At 35.3% G+C, this 26,186-nt stretch overlaps 1 protein-coding gene across 1 annotated transcript in view; it reads left to right on the forward strand.

Annotated features, from left to right (window-relative positions):
* Positions 1-26,186, forward strand: part of LAMA3 (laminin subunit alpha 3) — a 309,755-nt gene that overhangs the window by 96,465 nt on the left and 187,104 nt on the right. Inside the window, 7 exon segments of the mRNA XM_074276692.1 lie at positions 4,156-4,246; positions 6,328-6,459; positions 9,190-9,252; positions 14,210-14,248; positions 14,380-14,470; positions 14,472-14,515; positions 17,688-17,822. Coding sequence (XP_074132793.1) covers positions 4,156-4,246; positions 6,328-6,459; positions 9,190-9,252; positions 14,210-14,248; positions 14,380-14,470; positions 14,472-14,515; positions 17,688-17,822 — 595 coding nt within the window.

Consider the following 26,186-nt stretch of genomic DNA (forward strand, 5'->3'; position numbering starts at 1 on the left):
AGCCTCCAAAGCAGAGATGCAACAAAGTATGATTCACTCCTGCTTGTGCTAACTTTGGCCTAACAATATTTTTTAACTTTAAATATTATTTGGCTGAAAAAACGTGAACTGGTTGGGTTGAATGGGTTCTCTGGCTGCGGGTGCCTATGGACACTCAATGCTACCTGAATTAGCTTGGGGGCAGAAAGGAGGATGACAATACATCCTTTCCTTCTTATTCCAGTTCTTGGAAGATTCAGGGGGTAAAGGACAACTGAAAAACAAGGGCCAGATTGTGGGAAAAGCCCAGTTTTTAAACCCAATGATTAACAATTAACACAAAGAAAACACAGGTACTTCATCAGCCAGCATCACACCATATGTAGAACCACTGGTTACGGGAAATGGAGAAGTTTTGAATACTGTGGACAAGTTCACTTATCTTGGAAATATCCTTTCCAGGGATGCCACATTGATAATGAGATTGACACACTCATAACTCAGAGTTTGGGAGGCTCCAAAGGAAAGAGTGGGAGAGGAGAGGTATTAGATTGACTGCCAAATGAAAGAGCCGTTGTGATGACCTCATTGTATCCCTATGGACAGTCTATCAGCATCATGCCAGGAAACTAAATCGCTTCCATTTGAATTGTCTTAGGAAGATTCTGAAGATCTTCTGGTAGGATAAAATACCAGACACTGAAGTACTTTTTCAAGCTAAAATGCCAAATTGTATGGTAGAAAACGCTACTTCTTTTGGCTGGCCACATTGTTCAAATGCCAAATGTACACTTGCCAAAAAAAGCCTATTTTGTGGAGAACTCACACAGAGAAAGCGCTCACAAGGTGGTCAGAAAAAGCGAAACAAGGACACTCTCAAGGTGTCTCTTAAGAACTTTAAAATTGATTTATGACGAGGGAGACAGTGGTACAGGACTACCTAGCATGGTACATCATCAGAGAAGATGCTGTGCTTTGTGAGCAAAGTAGAATTTAATTAGCTCAAAGGATATGTGAGATGCACAAAATTAGAGAAGCTACCCCAAATGTTCATAGGGACTATTTGGGTCTGACCTGTGGCAGAGCATTCTTCATTCATACTGATGTGATGAGCCACAGTTAGACACATTATCTTGACCCTAACACAGATTTTAACATTTTGATCCTCTTTGAGAATAAAGGAGAACAACCAATCAAGCAAACACTTTCTCTAGGCCAGTCAAAGTGAATTGCTGTAATCAGAGAAAGAGAAAGGTGAGTCATTCTGAACAAAGTCCCCATGTATCCTGTTGTGGAGCAACTAAGTCTCAGTTAGTGACAGACCTGGGGGAGAGTAGCCCACCTCCTCGTGCAGTAACAGTGTCAGTGCCAATTTTTCAAAAATATGAAGCTGATGGTCTAGATATCTAAAAGTGGGGTCGTTCTGTTGATAAAAAATGAAGAACTCAGCATACAAATTCAGATTAGTAGGTTTGTGCTTCTGCATTCTTGCACTCTTATCTGAAATTTCTATGGCTGAAATGATGCCATTTGTATGCCAAATGATGCCATGATAACCACTAGGCTTTGCCACAGCCCTAGAAAATAACCACTCTTATTAGCTAAAGGCAAATTGTGGTATTTGCTCTTCATCTTCAAAAGCAATTTGTTTTCTTCTTAATACTACAGGGATTCTATTGATTAATTGTTGTAAACCAGTGTTGTTAGCAATGCCTTAAAATCCCCTTTCTGTGGTACACTTTTCCTTTTTATATCAAAGGACTATTTCTGCCTGTCATGATTGGAAAAAAGTCAAAATAATAACAATAGCTAGAATTTCTATAACACTTTAAAGTTTGCTAAGTGCTTTGTACAGATTATCTCATTTTATCCCAATAACAGCCCTGGGAGGTGAATGCTATTTTTATAATATCCATTTTACATATGAGGAAACTGAGGTAGATGGACTTTACAAATCTTTACCAGGGTAACAGCTAAGCAAATGACTTGAACTCAGGTTTGTCTGATTCAGGAGTCAGGTCAGTACTTTATTTGCTGATTTAAGTGAAAGTTTTGGAGAGATAGATTCAGCCTCGGTGTAAGGAAAAGCTTTCCAATCTTTAGAAATAAAAAAGGGAGAAGGGGAATAAACAGAGATAAAGGGGGCATTTGGCTGCCTCAGGCAGGTTTTCAAGCAGCGTGTAGGTCGTCACTTGTCTGGTGTGTGGTAGAAATCATTGTTTCTGCTCCTCCAGTTTTCATCCCAATTGCCTCATTAAGTAGCCTTGTGCAAGAGAGGAGAAATGGGGATGTCCATTAAAAGGAGTTTCTCGAATTGCACATCTTTGACCTATGTCGAATTACTTGCTATCTAAGGGAGGGAGTGGGAGAAGGGAGGGAGAAAAATTTGGAACACAGGGTTTTGCAAGGATGAATGTTGAAAACTATCTTTGCATGTATTTTGAAAATAACAAAAACTTATCAAAAAAAGAATCATTTATTAAAATGCAAAATATCCTATATCTCAGTCTATCTCTTTGTGTGTGTGTGTGTGTGTGTGTGTGTGTGTGTGTGTGTGTGCTGTCTGTCTCTGCCTCTTTGCGTGTGTGCTCACATGCTGTTTGTCTGTCTCTGTCTCTTTGTCTCATTCTATTTTTCTTTGTCTTTTTGTCTTTTTCTCTCAGTATCCCTTCTTCTCTCCCCCACCCAATCTCTTTGCCTCCATTATTCATTGATATTTTATGTGTGAGGAGGCCTGGAGAGTTTTATATTTACTTGAAACATTTATATCCTTCAATGGAAAAAGAAATGTGCACTGAAATTATGTATTATCTAGTGCTTTGGATCATTGTTAAAGTGAATTTAAAATAATTCAGATTATAGCTACAGGACAAGGAGTGGCAATAAATAGGATATTGAAATTAATTAATAACATTCTCCATACTAGGGGAGAAAATGAAGAAAGGATCTCTGTCCCCCTTTTGTTCATTTTGTGTAGGCCCTTGTGTTCACCAGAGATTGTCACATGTGTTCTAACTTCCTACTGCTATTTTGTTCATTAGAGAATGAACACACTTCTCTAGTTATTTCTAAAATAGAGAAAAATAAAATGGAACTGAATTCACGGTGCCTCATTCCTGGAAACTGTTGCCTGTAATTTGATTTTATAGCAATTACAAGCATTAGCAAAGAAACATAATTAGCAGACCTAATGTATTTTAACATGAGCTCTACTGATGACACATATACAGGCTTTTTCCATTTATGTAATGGAAACTTTTGAAAATGTCTTCATGCAGAAAGAACAATAACATGAGAACCAGGGGTACAGGAGGGGTGGGCACGTCCTGCTTCTCTAAGGCACTGGAAAAATATAAATATACATTTTAAATATTTTTCTTTCAAACTAAATTTATAATTTGACATTTTGTTATTGTTATTCAGTTATTCTAGTCATGTTCAACTGTTTGTGACCCCATTTGAGGTTTTCTTAGCAAAGATGGTAGAGTATTTGCCATTTCCTTCTTCAGGAAACTGAGGCAAACAGGGTTAAGTGACTTGCCCAGGATTTATAGCTAGGAAGTATCTGAGGCTGGATTTGAACTGGTCTTCTTCAGAATTGAAGGTACTGAGAATAATATGGAAGCACTTTGGGGAAACTTAATGATTCCTAGAATGAATTATTGTTCTAACTCCCAGGTAGGGAACCAAATCAGTCCAGCTAGCAAGAACTGCTTATTAAATATTCAATGTGAAAATGTTCATTTATACCTTAAGAATCACCAAGCACTATGGATTATGTATTGTTGTTTATCTAGACTTAGTAACGAGCAATTAAAAAATGTGTCATGTGAACATTTTTTACCAGAGAGCAGGTAGTTAAATATTTACTAGTATGCCCTTACCCACAACTATTATCTATGCTTTGCAAAACCTGCTCAGTAATAGTCTTTTTCTAAATTGTATTAGGCTTATTCTGTGGTGGAAGGAACCTTTTGGGGGTCATCTAGTCCAACATGAATGAACTGATGCCCAAGGAGGTTCAAGATCAGATGTATTTACTAAAAAATGAAATTACACTGCTCTTTGCAGGGGAACATGATAGAAACATATTCTGGTCCTTCAATTTGGATCCTAAGAAAAGCAGGACTCTCTTGGTGTTCTCCTGCCTTAACTTTCTTTTCATTTTTTTTCTAGCATAACACAGCTGGTATAAACTGTGAAAAGTGCATTCAAGGTTATTACCGTCCTTACAATGTTCCAGTAGAAGCGCCCCATGGCTGTATGCGTAAGTCATCTCTAATTGGTCTTGTTTCACAACAGTATTAGCTGACATTAGAAAAACCATCCAAGTTTCATCTCTTTTTTTCGCAACCTCAAAGTCATCTGTTTCTCTAATTCACTTCTAATATCCAATCAGTTGCCAGATCTTTTCACCTCTTCCTCCAAAGTGTATCTCACATTCACCCCCTTTTTTCCATTTACATGGTCACCATCATCCTTCATGTCCTCATCATTTCTGGTCTGGCCTACTGTACTAATTAATAAATTGGTCTTCTATCTACTGTCTTTTCACTATCCAGGCTATCTTCCATGCAACTTCTATATGGATATTTCTAGAGCACAGATTCGAACATGTTGCTCTTCAGCTTCAAGAAGCTCAAATGGCTTTTTCCACTCTAGAAAAAATACAGATTTATCTCTTTGGTTTTTAAAAAAACCTGGTCACAATCTGGGTATAGTATACCTTTGTAGGTTTATTTTTTGTTACTTTCTATCACATTTTATATTTCAGCCACTTTGGCCATTTTTGCTGGTCCCAGATTCTTCATAACTGGAACACACTCCCACCTTTTGCTCTTTAGAATTCCTAATTTCCTTCAAAACCCATCCATTTTGGGATGCTTCCCCTAATCTCCTTCATTGCTCTGAAAATTCCTTTGTTGTTAATATTTTATATCAAATCAACATGCATCTGTTAAGCACTCTGTATGTGCTACGATGTGCTAAGCTCTGGGAATACAAAAATGTGCTAAAAGAAAAATAGTCCTTGCCTTCAAGGAGCTTACATTCTGATGTGGGAGTAAGGAAGAGAAAAGAGACTTGCAAAGTAGATGGGAGCACAGAGAAAGTACCTACTCAGGTCAGCTCACCAGTGAGAAGGGAAGGGCCACAAGACTAAGGGATATTGTAGGGTGAAAAGATAGCTATAGTATAGTGGCTAAGTCCAGAGAGTCAGGAAGAGGGCCTAGAAAGGACTCCATGCTATCTCACCTCAGTAAAATGTAAGAATCTTAAAGGCCAGAACTGTTTTATTTTTAACTCTGAACACCCTGGCACATAGTAAATGTTTAATAAAAACGTGTTTACTTTAATTGGATAATTACTTCTTATTTAATGTCTTAGAAAATAATACATATGTACATTTTATATATATATATATGTGTGTATATACACATATACATACATAATATATGCATACACACACTTTTTTAGGGCAGGACATGAAGCCTACTAGGTGTAACAGTGGATAGAGCACCCATCTTGGAGTCAGGAGAACCTGAGTTCAAATCTAACCTCAGATACTTATTAGCTGTACCCTGAGCAAGTCACTTAACCCTGTTTGCCTCAGTTTTATCACCTATAAAATGAACTGGAGAAAGAAATGATAAACCACTTCTATATTTTTACCAAGAAAATCCTAAATGGGGTCACAAAAAAAAAATCAAACAATTGAAACAATTCAACAACAAAAGGTGGTGCTTGAGAAACAATCTCCTTGTAAAATTTAATAGATGTGAATCATGTCTGAAATAGAAAAAAGTTAGATGTTTTCCTTTGTACAGTAAGAATGATAATTTTTGGACTTAATACACAATTTCATCAAGTACTAAACTCTCAGTGAATTAATTAATTCAACCAGTGCATATCTGTCATGTAACAGCAGACAGTTTGTCTAGGGTTACACAGCTAAAATGTGTCAGAAGGAGAATCTGAGACCCAGTTCTTCTGGACACCCACATCAACTCTATATCTTCTGTTGCCTCTGAATAATTAAAATAATTATAATAGGGGCAGCTAGTTAGTGTAGTGGATAGAGCACCAGCCCTGAAGTCAGGAGGACATTTTTTCAGTTCATATCTGGCCTCAGACATTTAACACTTCCTAGCTGTGTGACCCTGGGCAAGTCACTTAACCCCAACTGCCTCAGCAAATAATAATAATAATTATAATTGTAATAATATTAATAGCCACAGTAATAACAATGATATTAGAATTACACTGTATTAACTATTGCCTGAAAAATATTTGTTTTGCTAAAGGGCAGCAAATTAATTATTGTTGTTTTTAACTTTGGTCTCTGTCCAGCCTGCAGCTGTAACCCTGAGAACACAAATGGCTGTGAAGAGGGCACAGGTCGCTGCTTTTGCAAGCCGAATTTCCAAGGGGAAAACTGTGAGCGCTGTGCCGAAGGATTCTACAATTTCCCATTTTGCCAGCGTAAGTTTGGATTGTTTGCTGGGGAAACTACCTTTTTAGGTGGAAGTTGAGAATAGTAGATTTAGACTCAGACAATAACTTCCTAACAATTAAATCTCTAAAACAAACAAACAAATAAAAAGGACTGTGTCAGGAGATATGAACTCATCTTCAGTGCAGATCTTCAGGATGACCGATCGTTGTAAGAGGAATTCCTGTTAAGGTAGAGTTTGAACTAGATGCACTGAAGTCCCTTCCTGCAGATTTCTGCAGTTGTACAGGATTTAGTGGATTAGGGAAAGGGTTAAAAGAGTTGCATCCCTTTAAAAGAGTATTTCAGATATTCAGATAATATTTAGGATATTAACACCTGATATTCATAGTTTACACTGTAAAGAAACTGTTTATTAGCCATACACACTAGTGAAGTTAAGGAGAATGCATTGAGATTTTATTATAAATATATCAGAAGATAAGTAAAGAACATAAGTTTCCCATAGGAAGTTTCTTTAAAATGAATGTATTTTCAAAGCCAGAAGATCATAACAATGGCTTTGCAGGTGTATTTTTAAACAATTAAAATTTTAAAATTGATTTCTTTTTTGCTTTTAATTTGCTTTTTTTTTAATCTCCAATGCTTACTTAGCACAGTGCCTGATCCATAAGGAACATTTTATAAATGATTTGTTGACTTTTTACATCCTTTCTTCCCCTCTACTGATCTTTATAAGAAAGAAAAAAATATGCATAGATTTTTAGAAAATTTTAACTTTTATTGATATTATTTGTTTTGACTTCCCTTATCTAGTAGAACAGTTCTCATAAGAAAAAAATTAAAAGAAAAAAGAGTTACAAATAGATTTTTAAAAAAGTTGCATGAGAGTATTTCACACACCCAGTTTGGCTTTAATTTTTATTAATTTTATTAATCTTATTTATTCATAGCTTGATTTTTTAAACTTAGGCCTTATACATGCCCTTTTGCAGAACTAATTAGATTGTCCTTAATGAGCCTGATTATTTTTTAAAGAAATGTATCCATGTTTTGTATTTTAAGGTTGTGTGTTTTAGTTAAAACAATTATAAGGTCCAGTAGTAATGAGTGGTTATTAAACAATTTTGATATTTTTTGTTATAGCCTTAGATAATCATATATGAACATACTATAACATTCAAGAATAGGTTTCTATCCTACATTATTAACTCAACCCAGTTTATGTTCAGTATTTATTGTAATTGGAATAGGACCAGATGCTGCAATTTTATAAGAGATCATGGAAATAGTTATGGGCCATATAAAAAGTGTACGTATTTGTGTGACAGACGATTTCCCACTGACTCACTATTGTCTCCATGTGGGGCAGTGCCTCTGAATGCCCTTCAGAGTGATTATGGTCTTGAGTAAGGCTGTTTTCTTTTAGATCTAATTGCATGAAATAATCCTGTGGGAAAGGATTGTTATACTCTCAAATGTGGGAGTATGAGGGCAAAGGGAAGGGAATATTGTAGCAGGAAAAAAAATTAAGAATTCCTCTTCCATTGCTTAACCTCTCAAGGAAAAAGTCAAACATCAAATATAAGTCAAAAGTTTCTTGAGAGCCCCACACACTCTTCAAGTTCTTATAACTAAAACAAGTCAGAGGTGATCTATTGAATTCAATACTCCAGTATGGTAACATTTTCTTTAGTGGGCTGTACTCCACTTAATCATTTTGTCCTATATAGATGGTAGACTTACTTGAATCTGTATACAAGAATATCTTTGTCTACTTTTGGAAGGAAAGAAAGAAAGAAAAATATGTTAAATGCATAGGCATTAGTTAATGACAAAGTGCCAAGCATCTGAGAAATTACAAGTGATAAAATTGTAGTTTTTATTAAGGGTCTCTTAAACTTTTCCAGTCATGACCCCTTTTTTGTCCAAGAAATTTTACATCACCCCATGTATACAGATATGTAAAACAGGTATAGAAATCAAATATTTATTGATTTTAAATCATTATTTCAGAATCCTCACATTTAATTATGAGAGCCTTTGTAGGTTTGTGAACCACAAGAAGCTAAGGTTTTTATAGCATATGGGATCTCAGTCTTCCTTTGTTTTCAGAGATCTCTTGAGGACTTTTTCAAAACAGGAAGTTTATTTAATATCCATTTCCTACAGTTTACTCCTTTTAAAAATGAGTTTAATAAAAAAATTCCCCTGAATTTACTGTATGAACTTGAAATATATTCCAAATACTAAAATGAATTGCGTAGTGGGGGAATGGAGAAAGTGAATGGAGTGTGAGCATCTAGTGATATGGAAAGGAGATGTATGAATCAATTGATCTCTTTAAGCAAGACTTTACATAACATCTTATTACCTGAGATTTTTATTTCTTTAGAATTTGTAATAATTTGATAAAGTTTGCATTAAAGTTAGCTACGATTAAAAAAGAGGTCCAAGGAGTAAATTAACCTACTGAAGAAAGTTATTTTAAAGTTTGTTCTCAGTATTCATTTACAGAAAACAAAATTTAACTTATTTGTAGAGGGAAACACACCAGCGTTCCTCTTTTCTATTAGGTAATATTTGGCTACTCTGATTTTAGTTACTAGATGCAGATGAATATTTCCTTTAAAATGTTCTACTATTCAGAGTTTTCACTCATTTAGAGAGATCTTATCCCCAGTTTATCTAAATTAACAAGTTTTTACTGTAATTTCTAATTTCGCCTTTCTCTGTTTTTAAATAAATCATTTTTAAAGGAATTCCTATTTATCCTATTTCTACTCCAAGACCAGAAGCTACTACTGCTGCAGAAATAAAAGGCAAGTAACTCTCCCTTTTGTCTTACCTTTCCTAAAAGTATTCAGCTTAATATGTAATTTATTCAACAAATATTTATTAAGCACTTACTGTGTACAGAGTACTGTAAGTGTTTAATTATAGTCTCTTTATTTTTTAAATAATAATTAATTAGACATCATATTTATTGTCTATTCATTTGTCCTTTTGCCCTTTTCTCCCATTCCCTTTGCCTTCCAGTTGAATGAAATAACAACAGGAAGGGGAATTAGATACAAAGTAGAAGGTATAGGGGAGGCTTTGAAAGTTCTTATAAAATGATAGAACAGACACAATAAGAACTAGAGAAAAGAACTTTTGTTTCAAAAAGAACATTGAATAATGGCATTTCTTGGGAAATATGAATGCAAAACATTTCAATATTTCAGTAATTTATAATTTCCTTAATGTTGGAAGATATTCCTCCACTGACATTGATTACAGACCAGATTACAAGTTAATGGAGTGGTCTTCAGGAATTACTTAGGCCATTTTGGTGATAATTACTCTGAAAAGATCCAGTTTCTTTGATAACAGACATTAAACTCTGTTATCAATGTAGTTTCTCTTTTGCAGCTTGATAGGACTCAACAAGGTTCATGCTTTAATGGTATAGCCTCCAAAAACCCAGTCATCTCCACGACAGACTGAGAAATTGGAAGGCAAAAATACATATTATAAATCTGGACTACGATCTCCCACTGCATCCAAGGCCATCTTCAGTCATCCTTATCTATATCTGGCCATTGAATCCAGATACTTCTGGAGGAGAAAATGAGGCTGGTAACTTTGTCTAACCCTCCCTTACTTAAATCCATTTCGCTTCCATCTCATGATTGGGAGGGAATGATTTCTCATCACTAGAAATCTTCAAGTAAAAGCAGCTGTAGGAAATGTTTCCATTCAGGTATGAGTTAGACCAAATTTCTTCTGCTTTAATTTTCTCTGATTCTTTTATTCTAAAAGGAGAGGAAGATGGAAAGGAGTGAGTCTTGTAATGGGGAGAATATTTCACTATTTTAGGGGAAACATCAAGATGAAGACAAAGAAAAAATGTTCTGTCAAATTCAGTCTGCATAATCGCCTTAATTTTGACATTGGTTAAGAATGTCAGGAGGTTAGATATTATTAGCTCAGATAAAACTTGGGCTTGGAAACCAGGGACCAAGAAATGACAGAGGCTCAAGAATACTTCAGCATCCCTAAATCTATATTGACACACACATGGCTCTCTGGTTGTACCTTTTAAAATTTTATCTTATTGCTGATTAACCTTTTGGTACTTTGAGAGAGTGGGAGGAAATGTGACCATGTGAAAAAATGGACCACTATAACTTTTTGAGTGGTAGAGGAAACAGACCCATACTTTAGGAGTGGCACTCTGGCAGTTCTATGGAGGCGAATTGGAGTTATTTTTTTCCTCTTTCCTCCCACTCCCAAGGTAATTTGACCAGTTCTCAATGAATGGTTTGGATTTATTAGAAGTGGGCCTCTGCTTTTATGAAAAGCTTAGGGTCATTATAGAAGCATTGCAATTTTCCAAATTGCACCCTCCTCCTCCTCCTGTTTCATCCTGGAGCTATCTTTTCCATTTGTCCTGTCTGATCCAGATATATATACTGATAAGCATACTCTCTCTAGAAGGAATAAAAATTATTGGTAAAAAGCTTGTATTTTGTGATGTATAACTGTAAGTGAATTTGAACACTGGCCATCTATCAATTTCCTGTCATACTGTCAACTTCCACAGAATTCTGCAGTTCCTACTAATCATAAATCTGGGGTTCATTATTTATTTCCCAACCCTCTCTCCCATCTATAGCATTTGCCTCTTTGCCTGAACAACGGGTGTGCCCCTGGGGCAAACAGTATGCAAGAGTGGGCAATTTGTTTCCTCTTAGGCCCTCTTGAATTTTGCAAACATGAATGTGCTCTGCAAGTATTAATGAGCCCTAACTCAGTCTCCTGAGGAGAAAGAGGGAGCCCTGAATATAATTTGCCTTTCCCCTCTTAAACTCTGAAACCACATCATTGGCACAAACATCAGACATCTCATGCAGCTTATAAGTGGGTAATAAAATTAGTAATACCATCTGTATACTCCGGAGTAATCTCTGAGTGGATATAATGTAAGGATTATGCTCTGTTGATTTCAATACTTCAAGGAATCCATGATCTTACTGATGTGGGTGCTCCTGCTATTCATGCACACAGCACATCATCTGACGCCGTTCTTGTCCATGCCCTTTCTTAAATCCTCTGGGGAAGATCTACCCAATATGGAGATATTTCATGGCATTATGCTCCATTAATAATTGTAAATGTGACCTTGGATTGCTTATCATCCCCCTGGAAGCAGCTGAGCTTGCATCTGAACATATGTATGAGCCTTTTGGTTTATTACCTTCATATATAGAGAAGTCTTTTTGTGTGGAACCTGAGTGATTTCAGGTAAATTGCTTGACATCCCTATCCTCAGTTGCTCATGTGTAAAATAAAGGGGTTGGACAACCAAAAGAGAACAAGGTCTCTTATGGCATCTTGACTGATGAGAATTCACCATGTCCAGCTAACCCGAGCTGCCCACGATGTTCTCTACGCCACACTCTCCCAATCAGATCTTCAGTTCCTGCTTTGGGATCGTGTTGTCTTAACTATTCAGAACCCATTATATCTACACTGACCCAGTCACTGGGTCGTGCTTTATCATCAACTTAATGGCATACTATCACGGACAAAAAACTCTCCCCCTCCTTCTATTTTGCTCTAGGCACAAATTAACTTAATAGTAGCATTGCTTTGGGAAAGGACATGTCTTTCAGACGTATAGCAGAACTCACTGCTCTGTGACTCTAAAAGCAAAAATACCCTTCCCCAAACACCATTCAGCTTTTAGAATACAAACCCCTTGAGGTTAGAGATGGACTTTCTTTTTGTGTTTATATCCACAGTGCTTAACATAATATCTGACACAAGGTAAAAGAGCTTAATAAATACTTTTCATTCACTAATTTCATTCATTCTGGTGATACAGTAAATGGAGTAGTGGATCTAGAGACAGGAAGACTCATCAAATGTGACCTCAGACACTTGGTAACTGGAATTCTGGGCAAATTATTTAATTCTGTTTGCCTTAATTGTCTTACCTGGAGAAAAATTAACAAACAATTCTAGTGTCTTTGCCAAGAAAACCCCAAATGGGTGGCGGAGAGTCAGCTATAACTAAAAAACAACTGAATAAAATTCTGGGTCTATAATCTTGTGTTCTTTTCATTTTTGTTGGGGTGTAAGTGGGACCCCAAAAGCTTGGGGTTCCAGACCAGTATTGCAAGGTGTCTCAAAAGAATTTGAAGGCTCAGATCCAAGATCCAAATATAGGGACAAAATTTATTATAATTTTAATGCCTATTAAAGGGGTAAGTTCCAAAACAAGTTAACAAAGAACCAAGTGCTTCATGTCACTGATATGCTAATTTTCTGGGGTTGATGAGTGGTCTGGTTCATGGGCAGATCCTTAATTCTCTGGGCAGAGCTCACAGGGAACTTCCAGAGGGGTGCTTTTAGGCCTGAAACATCACTAGGTCAAGTAACAGACACCCAATTTTGTTCTGTGCCTGTGCCAATTTTAAGCACCTCATGAGTCTCAGAAGCTCTGTTATCACTAACCAACAGGCTGTTATCTGACAGCCCCCAATATTTATGTCCATAGCATCATGGTCATATAGAGTAAACTGGGCAGGATAACATAGGGGAAGTATATCTTTCCAACTACATCCCTTCCCAGGCCAAATAGCCTTTTCCCCTAGAAACTGCACCCACATTAGTTTAATCTAACACATTTAGGTAGCTAGGATAGATGGAGCACTGAGCTTGGAGTCTGATAGACCTGAACTAATCTGGACTCAAAAAATGTACTAGCTCTGTGATCTTGACAAATTACTTTATCTGTGTTTAGGTCAATTTCATCAATTGTAAAATGGACATAATGGTAACATCTACTTTAAGGTTGTAAGGAAGATTAAGGTAATTTTTGCAAAGCACTTAACACAGTTCCTTAATAGCACATAGTAGGGACTTAAATGCTTGTTCTCCCCTTCCCTCTATATGTGCTTTTAGGAGATTTTGTCTGCCTCCTCACTAGTAGATACTGACCCCTAGCATATTCCAACATGTTTTTTTTTCTTTTTCCCTTTTATTGGTGTAATGGTTAAAGAGCAATAAAATATTAAAAGTTAGTGACAAGCTGAGAAAAAGAGAAAAATCTAGATCATCAATCAACTCAATATCCAGCCCCTGAGCAATATAGAGCATAAGGACTGTGTCAGTCAACAAACAGTGATTAAGACTTTATATTTCCTACACCTAGAGAAAGGACAGTGGGGATTGAGTGTGGCTCACAACATAATATTTTCTCTTTTTTTGTTGTAGCTGTTTGCTTACATTTTGTTTTCTTTCTCATTTTCCCCCTTTTTGATCTGATATTCTTGTGCAGCATGATATTTGTGAAAATATATATAGAAGAATTGCACATGATTAACATATATTGGATTACTTACTATATAGGGGAGGGAGTGAGGAGAAGGAAGGAAGAAAAATTTTTTGGAACACAAGGTTTTGCAAGGGTGAATGCTGTAAACTATCTATACATATGTTTGGAAAATAGAAAGCTTTATAATAAGGAAAAAAGACTTTACATTTCTTGTCACTATTTTGGATGCATAATTCTACCTTCATTTGAATACACACAAACCCCTCTATTTAGGTAAAGAGACTCAACTAGAGTATCCATATGCTGTAAACAGAAGGTGAGACCTGTAGGACTTGGGCTATAATATTTACTGAAGAGTTTTCTTGAATATTTTGGAACCATTTCATTTTTTAAAAATGTTATGTGTGTATATTTTACTTTTAATATCTCATAAATGTTTCTTTTGGTTATAGATGGTTGTCCACCAGGGTTCTTTGGACCTCAGTGCCAAGGTAAATATTTACTTAGATTTAGATCCTAAGGCCTGGATTTTAAATGCATAGAAATATTGATGCACAGTGAGAATTAACGTACTCTTGCTTACTTTTCTATCTATTTATTTTTAAACTCTGTTATCTTACAGCTTGTCAGTGTTATGGCATAGGAGCAGTACCTGGTGACTGTGATAGGAAGACTGGACAGTGCTTCTGTCAACCTGGATTTCATGGTTTCTCTTGAGGAGTGTGCAGTTGGATTTTTCCACTATCCCTTCTGTCAGAGTAAGCAACTATATTCAGATTTGACCTAAGTAAAGGAGGTATATAGCTGAGTTAGCAATTTATTATGATTTTTCATGATTATTGTGTGAATGAAAATTCTTTACTCTTCCTAATATAGTCAAATTTCAATAACCCAGGAGGTTCAGGGAATAAAGAGGGGAATCTGATTTAGCAGAGTTTTCTAGCTCCTTCTAGTTTCAGTCTTTGTGGAAAATCTTTTTTAAGATGAAGCAGTCCACTTTGTTGATTTAATAAGTGGAGTTCAGTAAGTATAATTGAATCTTTATTTGACAACTGACTTAGATTACTTTAGGGCAATACCACTGAATGACAATGGTCATTGTACAGTCCTATGGAAGTAGGAAGTGTAGGAGGTTGAGTTGAATGTGTATTCAGCATATATCCTGTGAATTGTTGGGTTGAGTTTATGTGTGGGTATTTAAAGATAAATCCCTGGGGAACACAAGGAAAACAGAGACCTAAATAAAGACCTAAATAAAGACCTAATAATGACATCCTGAAAAATGAGTGAGCCAAAGAATTCCATTGTGAGAAACAATTAATAACTTTGTGAAATACTCTAACTCTCAGCTCCAGGCATTCTCTCTGGCGAATGCTCTCCCTCCTCCCCTCTAATTACTGAACTCTTTAGCTTCCTTGAAATCCCAAAAAATCCTTCCCCCAACCCCTCTTAATTCCAATGCATTCCCTCTGTTAATTTTCTTCTATTTATCCTGTATTTAATTTGCTTTGTGTATATTTGTTTGCATATTGTTTCCCCTGTTAGACAGGAAGCTCCTTGAGGACAGACTGCCTTTTTTGCCTCTGTGAATTCTTATCACTTAGCACAGTGCCTGGCACATAGTAAATGCCTAATATATGCTCCTTTATTAATTGATTAAATGAATTGATCAATTAAATCTAAAACTAAATAAATAGATAAATTGGTTAATTAATTAAAGATTGATTAAAAGAAATTATAATGATGAGAGAACATGCCACAAATTTGTTAGCCCTTAGAAGAAAAGTAATATTATTATATTATATATTAACAAAATAGGAAAAGAGAAAATTCATGAACTGAGTATGCAATTAGAACCTTTAAAAATCAATAAATAAGCCAAACAAAATAAGCAGAAAAAATGACATCTTGGAAATTAGCAAAATCAATAATAATAAAAAACAAAAAAAAAGATTATAGAATTGACAAAACTAAAAACTGGTTCTTTGAAAAGAATAACAAGATTTATAAATCTTTTAAGTAGCCTGATCAAAAAGAATCAGAGAGAAAAATCAAACTGTTAATTTTTAAATGAACAAAAATAAATCCCTAATGTCAATTTTAATCATTTTCCTCTTTCTCCTGAAAATGAAGGCCCAAAATATTCTAATCCCTTTGGCATCAAAGTTAATTGAGTTCTGGTCAATTGAGGTTTTATTTTTTAAACTTTAATAGCTTAAAAATTCAATTTTTTTTCTCTTGGGGGGGGGAACACTTTGTAGAAAAAGTCATATTTTTTCCTTTATTTTTATTTTTTTGTGATTTAACCCCTCAATTACATGCAAAATCAAACCTCAACATTTGTTTTTTAAATTTTGAGTTCCAAATTCTCTCCCTTCCTCTTTCCCTCTATTCTTCACTGAGAAGGCAAGTAATTTGCTATAGGTTATATATGTGCAGTCCTACTAAACATATTTCTGTGTTAGGCTTTTATGAAAGAAAACACAGCTTCTTCTCCCCCCCTAAAAAAAAAAAAAAAAAAAGAAAGCAAAGGAAAAGGATGCTTTGCTCTGCATTCAGATTCCATCAGTTATTTCTCTGAAAATGGATAACATTATTATAAGTCAGAAAGCTCATATCTTTTATTTTAATTTTTAAAATAATAGCTTTTTATTTTCAAAATGTATGCAAAGAGAGTTTTCAACATTCACCCCCGCAAAACCATTTATTCCAAATTTGTCTCCCTCCCTTCTCCCCCTTTCCCAGACAGCAACAACCCAACACATGTTATACATGTGCAATTATTTTATATATAATTTCCACATTTATCATACTGCATTAGAAAAATCAGGTCAAAAGGGGGAAAAATGAGAAAGAAAAAACAAAAAGCAAGGAAACAATATCAAAGATGTGAAAATACTATGTTGTGATCCACATTCAGTCCCCATAATCCTCTCTTTGGGTGCAAATGGCTGTTTCCATCACAAGTCTATTGGAAATGGCCTGAATCAACTCAGTGTTGATCAGAGCCATGTCCAACAGAATTGATCATCACATAATCTCATTGTTGCTTATACAATGTTTTCTTAATTCTATTCAGTTCTCTAACATCAGTTCATGTAAGTCTCTCCAGACCTTTCTGAAATCATCCTGTTCATTTCTTACAGAACAATAATATTCCACAACATTCATATACCATAATTTACCCAACCATTCTCCAATTGGTGGACATCCACTCAGTTTCCAATTCCTGGCCACTACAAAAAGGGCTCCCACAATATTTTTGCACATGTGGGTCCTTTTCCATTACTGTATCCCAGTATTGGGATACAGGCCCAGTAGAGACACTATAGAGTATGCACAGTTTGATAGCCTTTTAAGCATAGTTTCAAATTGCTCTACAGAATGGTTGGATCAGTTCACAACTCCACCAACAATGTATCAGTGTCCCAGTTTTCCCACATCCCCTCCAACATTTATCATCTTTTCTTGTCATCTTAAGCTCATATCTTTTTAAAAAAAATCATAGAAAGCAGTTTTGAGAAGTTTTTAATAGCATAACATGTCTGAGTAGTTTTATCAAAACCTTGATTTTTTGTCCAGTGGCCAATCTGCTCACAGAATTCTTTTCCTTACAAATATATTCTATCTAATTAGGAAAATTATTCTACCTAATTAGGACAGTTCTTAACTGTCAGTTTTAAAATTTTATCCACCCTGGTCATTGTGGTACACTATCGTTAGTAATACATTAAAACCATAAAATCTATCTATAACTTCTTTTGAACATTGTCCTATAGAACTAACTGCAATCTCTAATGTTTCTCCTAATATTTTCCTCATATCATTTAATATAATTAGAATATGCTTCTAAGTATACCATCAAAAATTTGTGAGAAGCCAATGAGAAAAAATGGAGGCTTCCCCTGAAATATTTTCCTCTTTCTATAGGATGTGAATGTAATCCAGCTGGCGTAGTCTCTGAAATATGTGATTTCCAGGGGAAGTGCCTTTGCCGCTTTGGAGTTGATGGCCCTAAGTGTGACAGTTGTAGTTCAGGTTTCTACTCTTTTCCTGCTTGTCAGGGTAAGTGTACCTTTGTGGTGGTTCACTTATATGCCTATTGAAACAAGTTTCACTTATTATATAGAAACATAACAGATGTTTTTTACTGAGTTGGGTTAACCTAGGGTTTAATTAAATTATCTTAGACTCATAATATTCCTAAGTGATCAGTATCTGGAAAGTCCTAGTTCAGGCAGTTGCCAATTTAATTACCCTTAACTTGACTACATAGGGTTGTTCTAGCTAGACTGCTCCCTTCACCCAACACCTCATAACTTAGAACAGAAGAAGACTTTAAACATCAAAATTTTACCAACATGAAAATAGAAACCTATAGAAGTTAAGTGATTTTCCAGTTATTGAGAGCAAGGGGACAACAACTCAGTTCTCCTGGTACTCATTCACCTGACTCTTTTTTTTTTAAATGATAAGTTTTTATTTACCAGATATTTGCATGGGTAATTTTACAGCATTGACAATTGCCAAAACTTTTGTTCCAATTTTTCCCCTCCTCCCCCCCCAATGGCAGGTTGACCAATACATGTTAAATATGTCAGAGTATAAATTAAATACAATATATGTATACGTGACCAAACAGTTGTTTTGCGGAACAAAAAGAATCAGACTTTGAAATAGTGTACATTTAGCCTGTGAAGGAAATCCAAAATGCAGGCAGACAAAATTAGAGGGATTGGAAATTCTATGTAGTGGTTCATAGTCATCTCCCAGAGTTCTTTCGCTGGGTGTAGCTGGTTCAGTTCATTACTGCTCTACTGGAACTGATTTGGTTCATCTCATTGTTGGAAAGGGCCACGTCCATCAGAATTGATCTTCATATAGTATTGTTGTTGAAGTATATAATGATCTCCTGGTCCTGCTCATTTCACTCAGCATCAGTTCATGTAAGTCTCTCCAAGCCTTTCTGAATTCATCCTGCTGGTCATTTCTTACAGAACAATAATATTCCATAATATTCATATACCACAATTTACCCAACCATTCTCCAATTGGTGGGCAACCACGTAGTTTCCAGTTTCTGGCCACCACAAAGAGGGCTGCCACAAACATTCTTGCACATACAGGTCCCTTTCCTTTCTTTAAGATCTCTTTGGGATACACTGCTGGGTCAAAGGGTATGCACAGTTTGATAACTTTTTGAGCATAGTTCCAAATTGCTCTCCAGAATGGCTGGATGTATTCACAATTCCACCAACAATGTATCTTCAATCACCTGACTCTTATTCACTCTCTTTCTTTTTCTTTCTTTCTCTCTCTCTTTCCCTTTCTCTCTTTCAAAATTATTTGCCTTCCTTCTCAATAATTACTTACTCTCCAAATTCCCCTTTCACACAAGCCCTGAGCCCCTCCTCATCCTGCCCCAATCCCTGACTATTGTTATGTGTGGATTTTATAATACATGGTTGGGCTGTCTGTCCTATTTTGTATATATTTGAAGAATATTGCTTTTTTCATGGTAATTACTACCCCGTGATAGGACTTAGCATATTATAGCAATTAATTTTTAAAAAATTTCTTCTATTTTTGTTGATACTTTTTAAACATGGCATTAATTTCTGGATTTTTTTGTCTCCTTTCTTCTCCAGAAAGCTATTCTTACAACAACGTTTAAAAAATAAAAAGGGAAAAAGTGTTTCAGCAAATTTAATCAGCATATTCAGTAATTCACATCCATAGTGCCCTACTTCTGCAATAAAGGAAAAGAGATATGTTTTCTCTACTCTTCTCCTGGGCCAAGCTTTGTCAATATAATTACAGTGTTCTGTTTTATTTTACTGTTCTTTCTGCCTAGTATGTTGAACTTGTGCATATTATCCTTACTTTCCTTCCTTCCATCTTTCTTTCTCTCTTTTTCATTTTTTCATTTCTTCTTCTCTCCTTTGTTTCCTTCCCTCTTTTCTTTCTTTCTTTCTTTCTTTCTTTCTTTCTTTCTTTCTTTCTTTCTTTCTTTCTTTCTTTCTTTCTTTCTTTCTTTCTTTCTTTCTTTCTTTCTTTCTTTCTTTCTTTCTTTCTTTCTTTCTTTCTTTCTTTCTTTCTTTCTTTCTTTCTTGCTTTCTTGCTTTCTTTCTTGCTTTCTTGCTTTCTTGCTTTCTTTCTTTCATAATCTGCCCAGAGTAACACAACTAGTAAGTATCAAAGTATCTGAGGCCAGATACTTACTTTAGTTCTCTTAGGCTTTTCTGAACTCCTTGTTCTCATCATTTCTTATGGCTCAGTAATATCCCATTAAATTCTTATGCCATAATTTGTTTATCCATCTTCCAATAGTTTTACATTTACTGTGTCCAATTTTTTGTTTGCAGGGAAAAAAAGGGGATAATATTTATAAAGTGCTTTGCATAGTGTCCTTGTGCATAGTAGATGCTAACAAATGCTTGTTTTTTTTCCTCCACTTTCCTTATGCTTTTTAGATAATAATAAATTACTAATTATGTTTCTATGTTTTGATTTTCCATTACATCAGTAGCTGAACAATACAATATTGATGTTTGACTAGAATCCTTCAGAAATTTTAGCTTCCTGCACATACAGAACTCTTTTCCATGGAAGCTAAGTCTTTGGGTTCTTAAAAAATGACTGTCTGTAAATACTGTACTAAAAATTAGAAATTGATTTTCATTCCAAATAAGATAAAATATTTTAATATAGAATTTCTTCTTTTTAAAAAGAATATCAATTGAGATGAACGAAAAACTTGCAATTTAAACTTTGTGAAATTCTCTCCCCACAATTGTATAGGTAAAGGTAAGGGACAGAATTAGCATAATTACACCTGGAATAAGTCAGGACTTAAAACTGTGGCTGATTTTAAGTTGAAGTCAGGATTCTTTAAAGTCTGAATCTGTTTTCTTGGTTCTATCTTTGTTGCATCTGGTTTCCCGCTTTGCATTTGTCTCCTCATGCATCTCTGCCAAAGCTGCCCGACCCCACCCTGCTGGGCTCACACAGGCACAGAGATGGTGCACATGCAGCCTGGTATTTTGACAGCTGCTCAAAGGGAAGAACAGGAAGCCAATAAATGGCTGGCCCCTCTTGGGGATTTTCTGTGGCTTTCTTGCTTTTCCCACTCCTGACTTCTTCTGCCTCCATTTTCTTCTCTCTGACAATTCACTTTTCTACCAGGGTGTAGATGGGTAGGAGATAAGGCATGGTCAGATTCAGGCTAAAGTGATAGGTGCTTGTGAAACCCCAAAGCAGTCATAAATGATTCACTGTCAACTTGGAAAGAGATTTTCTGTGGAGAATCCCAGAAAACTGACCTTCAAATGTCCTTTTTTATCAATGCCTTGGATGAAGATATAGATGGCATTTTTCTGGTGACAGAAATATAGGAGAGATCGCTAATCAATGGAAAGTAAGGGGCATTTTCTTTTTCATTCCTTCTTCCCTCTTTTCCTTCCTTTCTTCCTTCTTTCCTCCTTTCCTTCTTTCCTTCCTTCCTTTTCTTTCTTTCTTTCTCTCTTTTTTTCTTTCTTTTTCTCTTTTTTCTTTCTCTCTCTTTCTCTTTCTTTTTTCTCTTCCTTTCTTTCTCCCCATTTCCTTCCTTACTTTATTTCTTTCCTCTTTCCTTTTCTTTCTTTCTTTCCTTCCTTCCATCTTTCTCTCTTTTTCATTTTTTTCATTTCTTCTTCTCTCCTTTCTTTCTTCTTTCTTTCTTTCTTTCTTTCTTTCTTTCTTTCTTTCTTTCTTTCTTTCTTTCTTTCTTTCTGTCTTTCTTTCTTTCTTTCTTTCTTTCTTTCTTTCTTTCTTTCTTTCTTTCTTTCTTTCTTTCTTTCTTTCTTTCTTTCTTTCTCTTCTGTCTTTCTTAAATAATCTGCCCAGACTGACACAACTAGTAAGTATCAAAGTATCTGAGGCCAGATTTGAACTCTGGTCCTCCTGTGACTCAAAAGTTCAGATCTGGAGAGTATTTTAAAGTTTACAAAATTCTTTTCTCATAAAAAGACCCAGCCCTGAAAACAGACTGGTGAGTTCCTTTCTTACCCTGGTCACCATTGACTCACATCATTCTTAGCTCAACTCACTCTAAAGAATAAATGCTACACTTCCCTACTTCCACTGTACCACTTAGCTACCCCTAGATAGAAGCATTTTCCAAAATATCTGGGAAGATTAGAATATCTAGGTCAAACTGAATAAGTAGGGTGAAATTTAAGAGGGATTAAAGTAAAGTTGGGTTTAAAAAAATAACTTCTTGGGGAGAGAAGGACAGCTTAAGCATCCATCTGTCTAAAAAATGCTGGACATTTTTAGTACTAAAATTTTTAGTAGTCTGTGAGCTCAATGGAGTTGACATGACTTCTAAGAAAATTGATGTGATCTGACACTACACTGAGACATCAGTGCTTTAATTAGAACAGTCCTAGAAGATGGTGTTTAGTTCTAGGAGCTGCCTTTTGGGAGGGATATTGATGGTCTGGAGTGCTCCTGGATGAGAGCACCCAGAATGGTGCAGATCCTTGAGATGATTCCAAATATGGATGGTTGAAGGAACTGGTCACATTTAAGCTTGGCACAGAGAAGTCTAAGGAGCAAGGGGAGGGAGGGTCTGATAGCCCTTGCAAAGTATTGGAGGTGGAATACAAGGGATAATATTATAAAATATATATATATATATATATATATATATATATATATATATATATATATATATAATAAAAAAAATAAATAAAAATAAAAAAAAAAAGTATTGGAGGTGGAGGAACAGGTAGGTGGTACAGGGAATAGAGAGCCTGATCTGGAGTTGGGAAGACCTGAGTTCAAAACTTTCCTCAAACCTGGGCAAATAACTTACCCCCGTTTCCTCATCTGTAAAATGAGCTGGAGAAGTAAGTGGCAAACCACTCCAGCATCTTCTCCAAGAAAATCCCAACAGAGAGACACAACTGAAATGACTGAACAACAACCCTATGCTTCAGAGGCTGCTTTAATGCATATTCACTAATGGGTCAAAAATAAGTGGCTTTAATGCTACTTTACTAAAATGTATAAGAGCAGTTGCTTCTTTTTTTTTCTTGCCTTAATCTTCAAACTTAATTTAAAAGCTTTATTCACAATGGGCCCGGCTCTCGCCTCTTTCCTCCACTGCAATTTCTCAATGGGTGTGGTGGTATACCCTGCAGTTTGTGCCTTCAGGTTTTAAACAGTTCTGGAAGCAATTGAAATTACCAAAAAGTGAGGCTTGTTTTTCCTTTCTTATTTGGCTGGTAACTTCTCCACCCCATCTCTATCACCAACCTGTACATTTGTAATTATCTTTATCTTTCTAGCCTTTGTGATCTTTTCTGAGGAAAAAAAATAATAAATCTAGGGAAGTTTTCAATCAGATCAACATATATTGAGTTGCTATATCAGATGGCCCATGAAGTTTTCTCTTCTTGCCTTGCTCTTCAGTATTTGTAAAATACTCCTAATTTTTCCTGCCAACCCAGTACCGTAGTTTTATGTTTTATATTAAATCCCTTTAATGCACTCCAGACTTTTCTGAAAGCACAATGCTCTGCTTTTTAAAAATCATTTGGTGGTTGACTCAGTAAAGTTCTTAGATTTTTGTTCTTTTAGGTAGAGAATAAAGAATCTTTTCAAAAAGTGATCAAAAAGTATTTGCAGGTAAAAAAAAAAAAAGCCAACATTTGTCCTTGACATTGTTATTCTAGTGTTTTCAAAGATGCACGTATATATAACTGGAGGGCAATGAACCTTGTCAACAGTATTACTAAAAACTGGCTCCAACATGGAGTCCCTTACAATAAAGTTTCTGTTTTTAGGAGGGTGTTGGGATACATCATTAATTGCCTTGCCTAGTTTCTCAATTTTACCCAAGGGACTACATCTTGGCATGAAGTAATTAGGTGGGCCTCAAGAACAGGGCCCAGTAATTTGGATCAAATATGTAGATTAATATGCTTTGCATGTCCCTACTTGGATAAGCTATCTATTTTGAGACAATTTGAAGTTAATTTTTTTTTTCATTTGGCCAATTTATTTTTTTTTATTTTATTAAAGCTTTTTATTTACAAAACATATGAATGGGTAATTATTCAACACTGACTCTTGCAAAATTTTCTGTTCCAAATTTTCCCCTCCTTCCCCTCCCCCCCTCCCCTAGATGGCAGGTAGTCCAATACATGTTAAATATGTTAAAATATATGTTAAATCCAATATACATATACATATTTATACCGTTATCTTGCTGCACAAGAAAAATAAGATCAAGAAGGAAAAAAAAACACCTGAGAATGGAAACAAAATGCAAGAAAACATCAACAGAAAAGTCCACACTTAGTTCCCACAGTCCTCTTTCTAGGTGTAGATGGCTCTCTTCATCACTGAACAATTGTGACTGGTTTGAATCATCTCATTGCTAAAGAGAGCCATGTCCATCAGAACTGATCGTCATATAGTCTTGTTTTTGCCGTGTATAATGATCTCCTGGTTCTGCTCATTTTACTCAATATCAGTTCATGTAAGTCTCTCCAGGCCTCCCTGAAATCATACTGTTGGTCATTTCTTACAGAACAATAATATTCCATAGTGTTCATATACCATAATTTATTCAGCCATTCTCCAATTGATGGGCATCCATTCAGTTTCCAGTTTCTAGCCACTACAAAAAGGACTGCCACAAACATTTTTGCACATACAGGTTCCTTTTCCTTCTTTAAAATCTCTTTGGGATATTAGCCCAGTAAAAACACTGCTGGGTCAAAGGGTATGCACAGTCTGATAACTTTTTGAGCATTCAAAATTGCTCTCCAGAATGGTTGGATCCGTTCACAGATCCACCAACAATGTATCAGTGTCCCAGTTTTTCCACATCCCCTCCAACATTCATCATTATCTTTTCCTGTCATCTTAGCCAATCTGAGAGGTGGGTAGTGGTAGCTCAGAATTGTGTTAATTGGCATTTCTTTGATCAGTAGTGATTTGGAGCATCTTTTCATATGACTAGAAATAGTTTCAATTTCTTCATCTGAAAATTGTGTGCTCGTATCATTTGCTCACTTATCCATTAGAGAATGATTTGAATTCTTATAAATTTGAGTTAATTATATATTTTAGAAATGAGGCCTTCATCCAACCCTTTGAATGTAAAAATGCTTTGCTTCATTTCTAATCTTGTCTGCATTAGTTTTGTTTGTAAAAACCCTTTTAACTTAATATAATCAAAATTTTCTATTTAGTGATCAATAATGATATCTAGTTCCTCTTTGGTCATAAATTCCTTCCTCTTCCATAGGTCTGAGAGGTAAACTATCCTATGTTCCTCTAATTTATTTATAATCTCATTCTTTATGTCTAGATCATAAACTCATTTTGACTTTATCTTAGTATATGGTGTTAGGTGTGGGTCCATGTCTAATTTCTGCCATACTAATTTCCAGTTTTCCCAGCAGTTTTTGTCAAATAGTGAATTCTTATCCCAAAAGCTGGGGTCTTTAGGGTTGTCAAACACTAGACTACCATAGTCATTGACTATTTTGTCTTATAAATCAACCTATTCCACTGATCAACTAGTCTATTTCCTAGCCAGTACCAAATGGTTTTAAAGACCACTGCTTTATAATATAGTTTTAGATCTGGTACAGCTAGGCCATCTTCATTTTCATGAATTTTGTTGTTAATTTTTCTAGGTCAGTAAAATAGTTTCTTGGGAATAAATAAATAGCACTAAATAAATAGATTAGTTTAGATAGTATTGTCATCTTTATTATATTCACTCAGTTTACCCAAGAGCACTTGATATTTTCCCAATTATTTAGATCTCATTTTATTTGTGTAGAAAGTGTTTTGTAGTTTTGCTCATATAGTTCCTGACTTTCCTTTGACAGACAGATTCCCAAATATTTTATACTATTGACAGTTCTTTTACATGGAATTTCTCTTTGTATCTCTTGCTGTTGGGTTTTGTTAGTGCTATATAAAAATGCTGAGGATTTATGTGGGTTTATTTTGTATCCTGCAACTTTGCTAAAGTTGTGAATTATTTCTAATAGCTTTTTAGTAGAATCTCTGGGGTTCTCTAAGCATACCATCATATCATTTGCAAAGAGTGATAATTTGGTTTCCTCCTTACCAACTCTAATTCCTTTAATCTCTTTTTATTCTCTTATTGCCAAAGCTAGCATTTCTAATACAATATTAAATAGTAATGGTGATAGTGGGTAACCTTGTTTCACCCCTGATCTTATTGGGAATGGTTCCAATTTATCACCATTTCATATGATGCTTGCTGATGATGCTAAATAGATGCTACTGACTATTTTAAGGAAAAGTCCATTTATTCCTATATTCTCTAGTGTGTTTTTTTTAATAGAAATGAATATTGAATTTTATTAAAATGCTTTTTCTGCATCTATTGAGATA

Source organism: Sminthopsis crassicaudata, chromosome 1 (genome assembly GCF_048593235.1).
Source record: "Sminthopsis crassicaudata isolate SCR6 chromosome 1, ASM4859323v1, whole genome shotgun sequence".
NCBI classification, from domain to species: domain Eukaryota; kingdom Metazoa; phylum Chordata; class Mammalia; order Dasyuromorphia; family Dasyuridae; genus Sminthopsis; species Sminthopsis crassicaudata.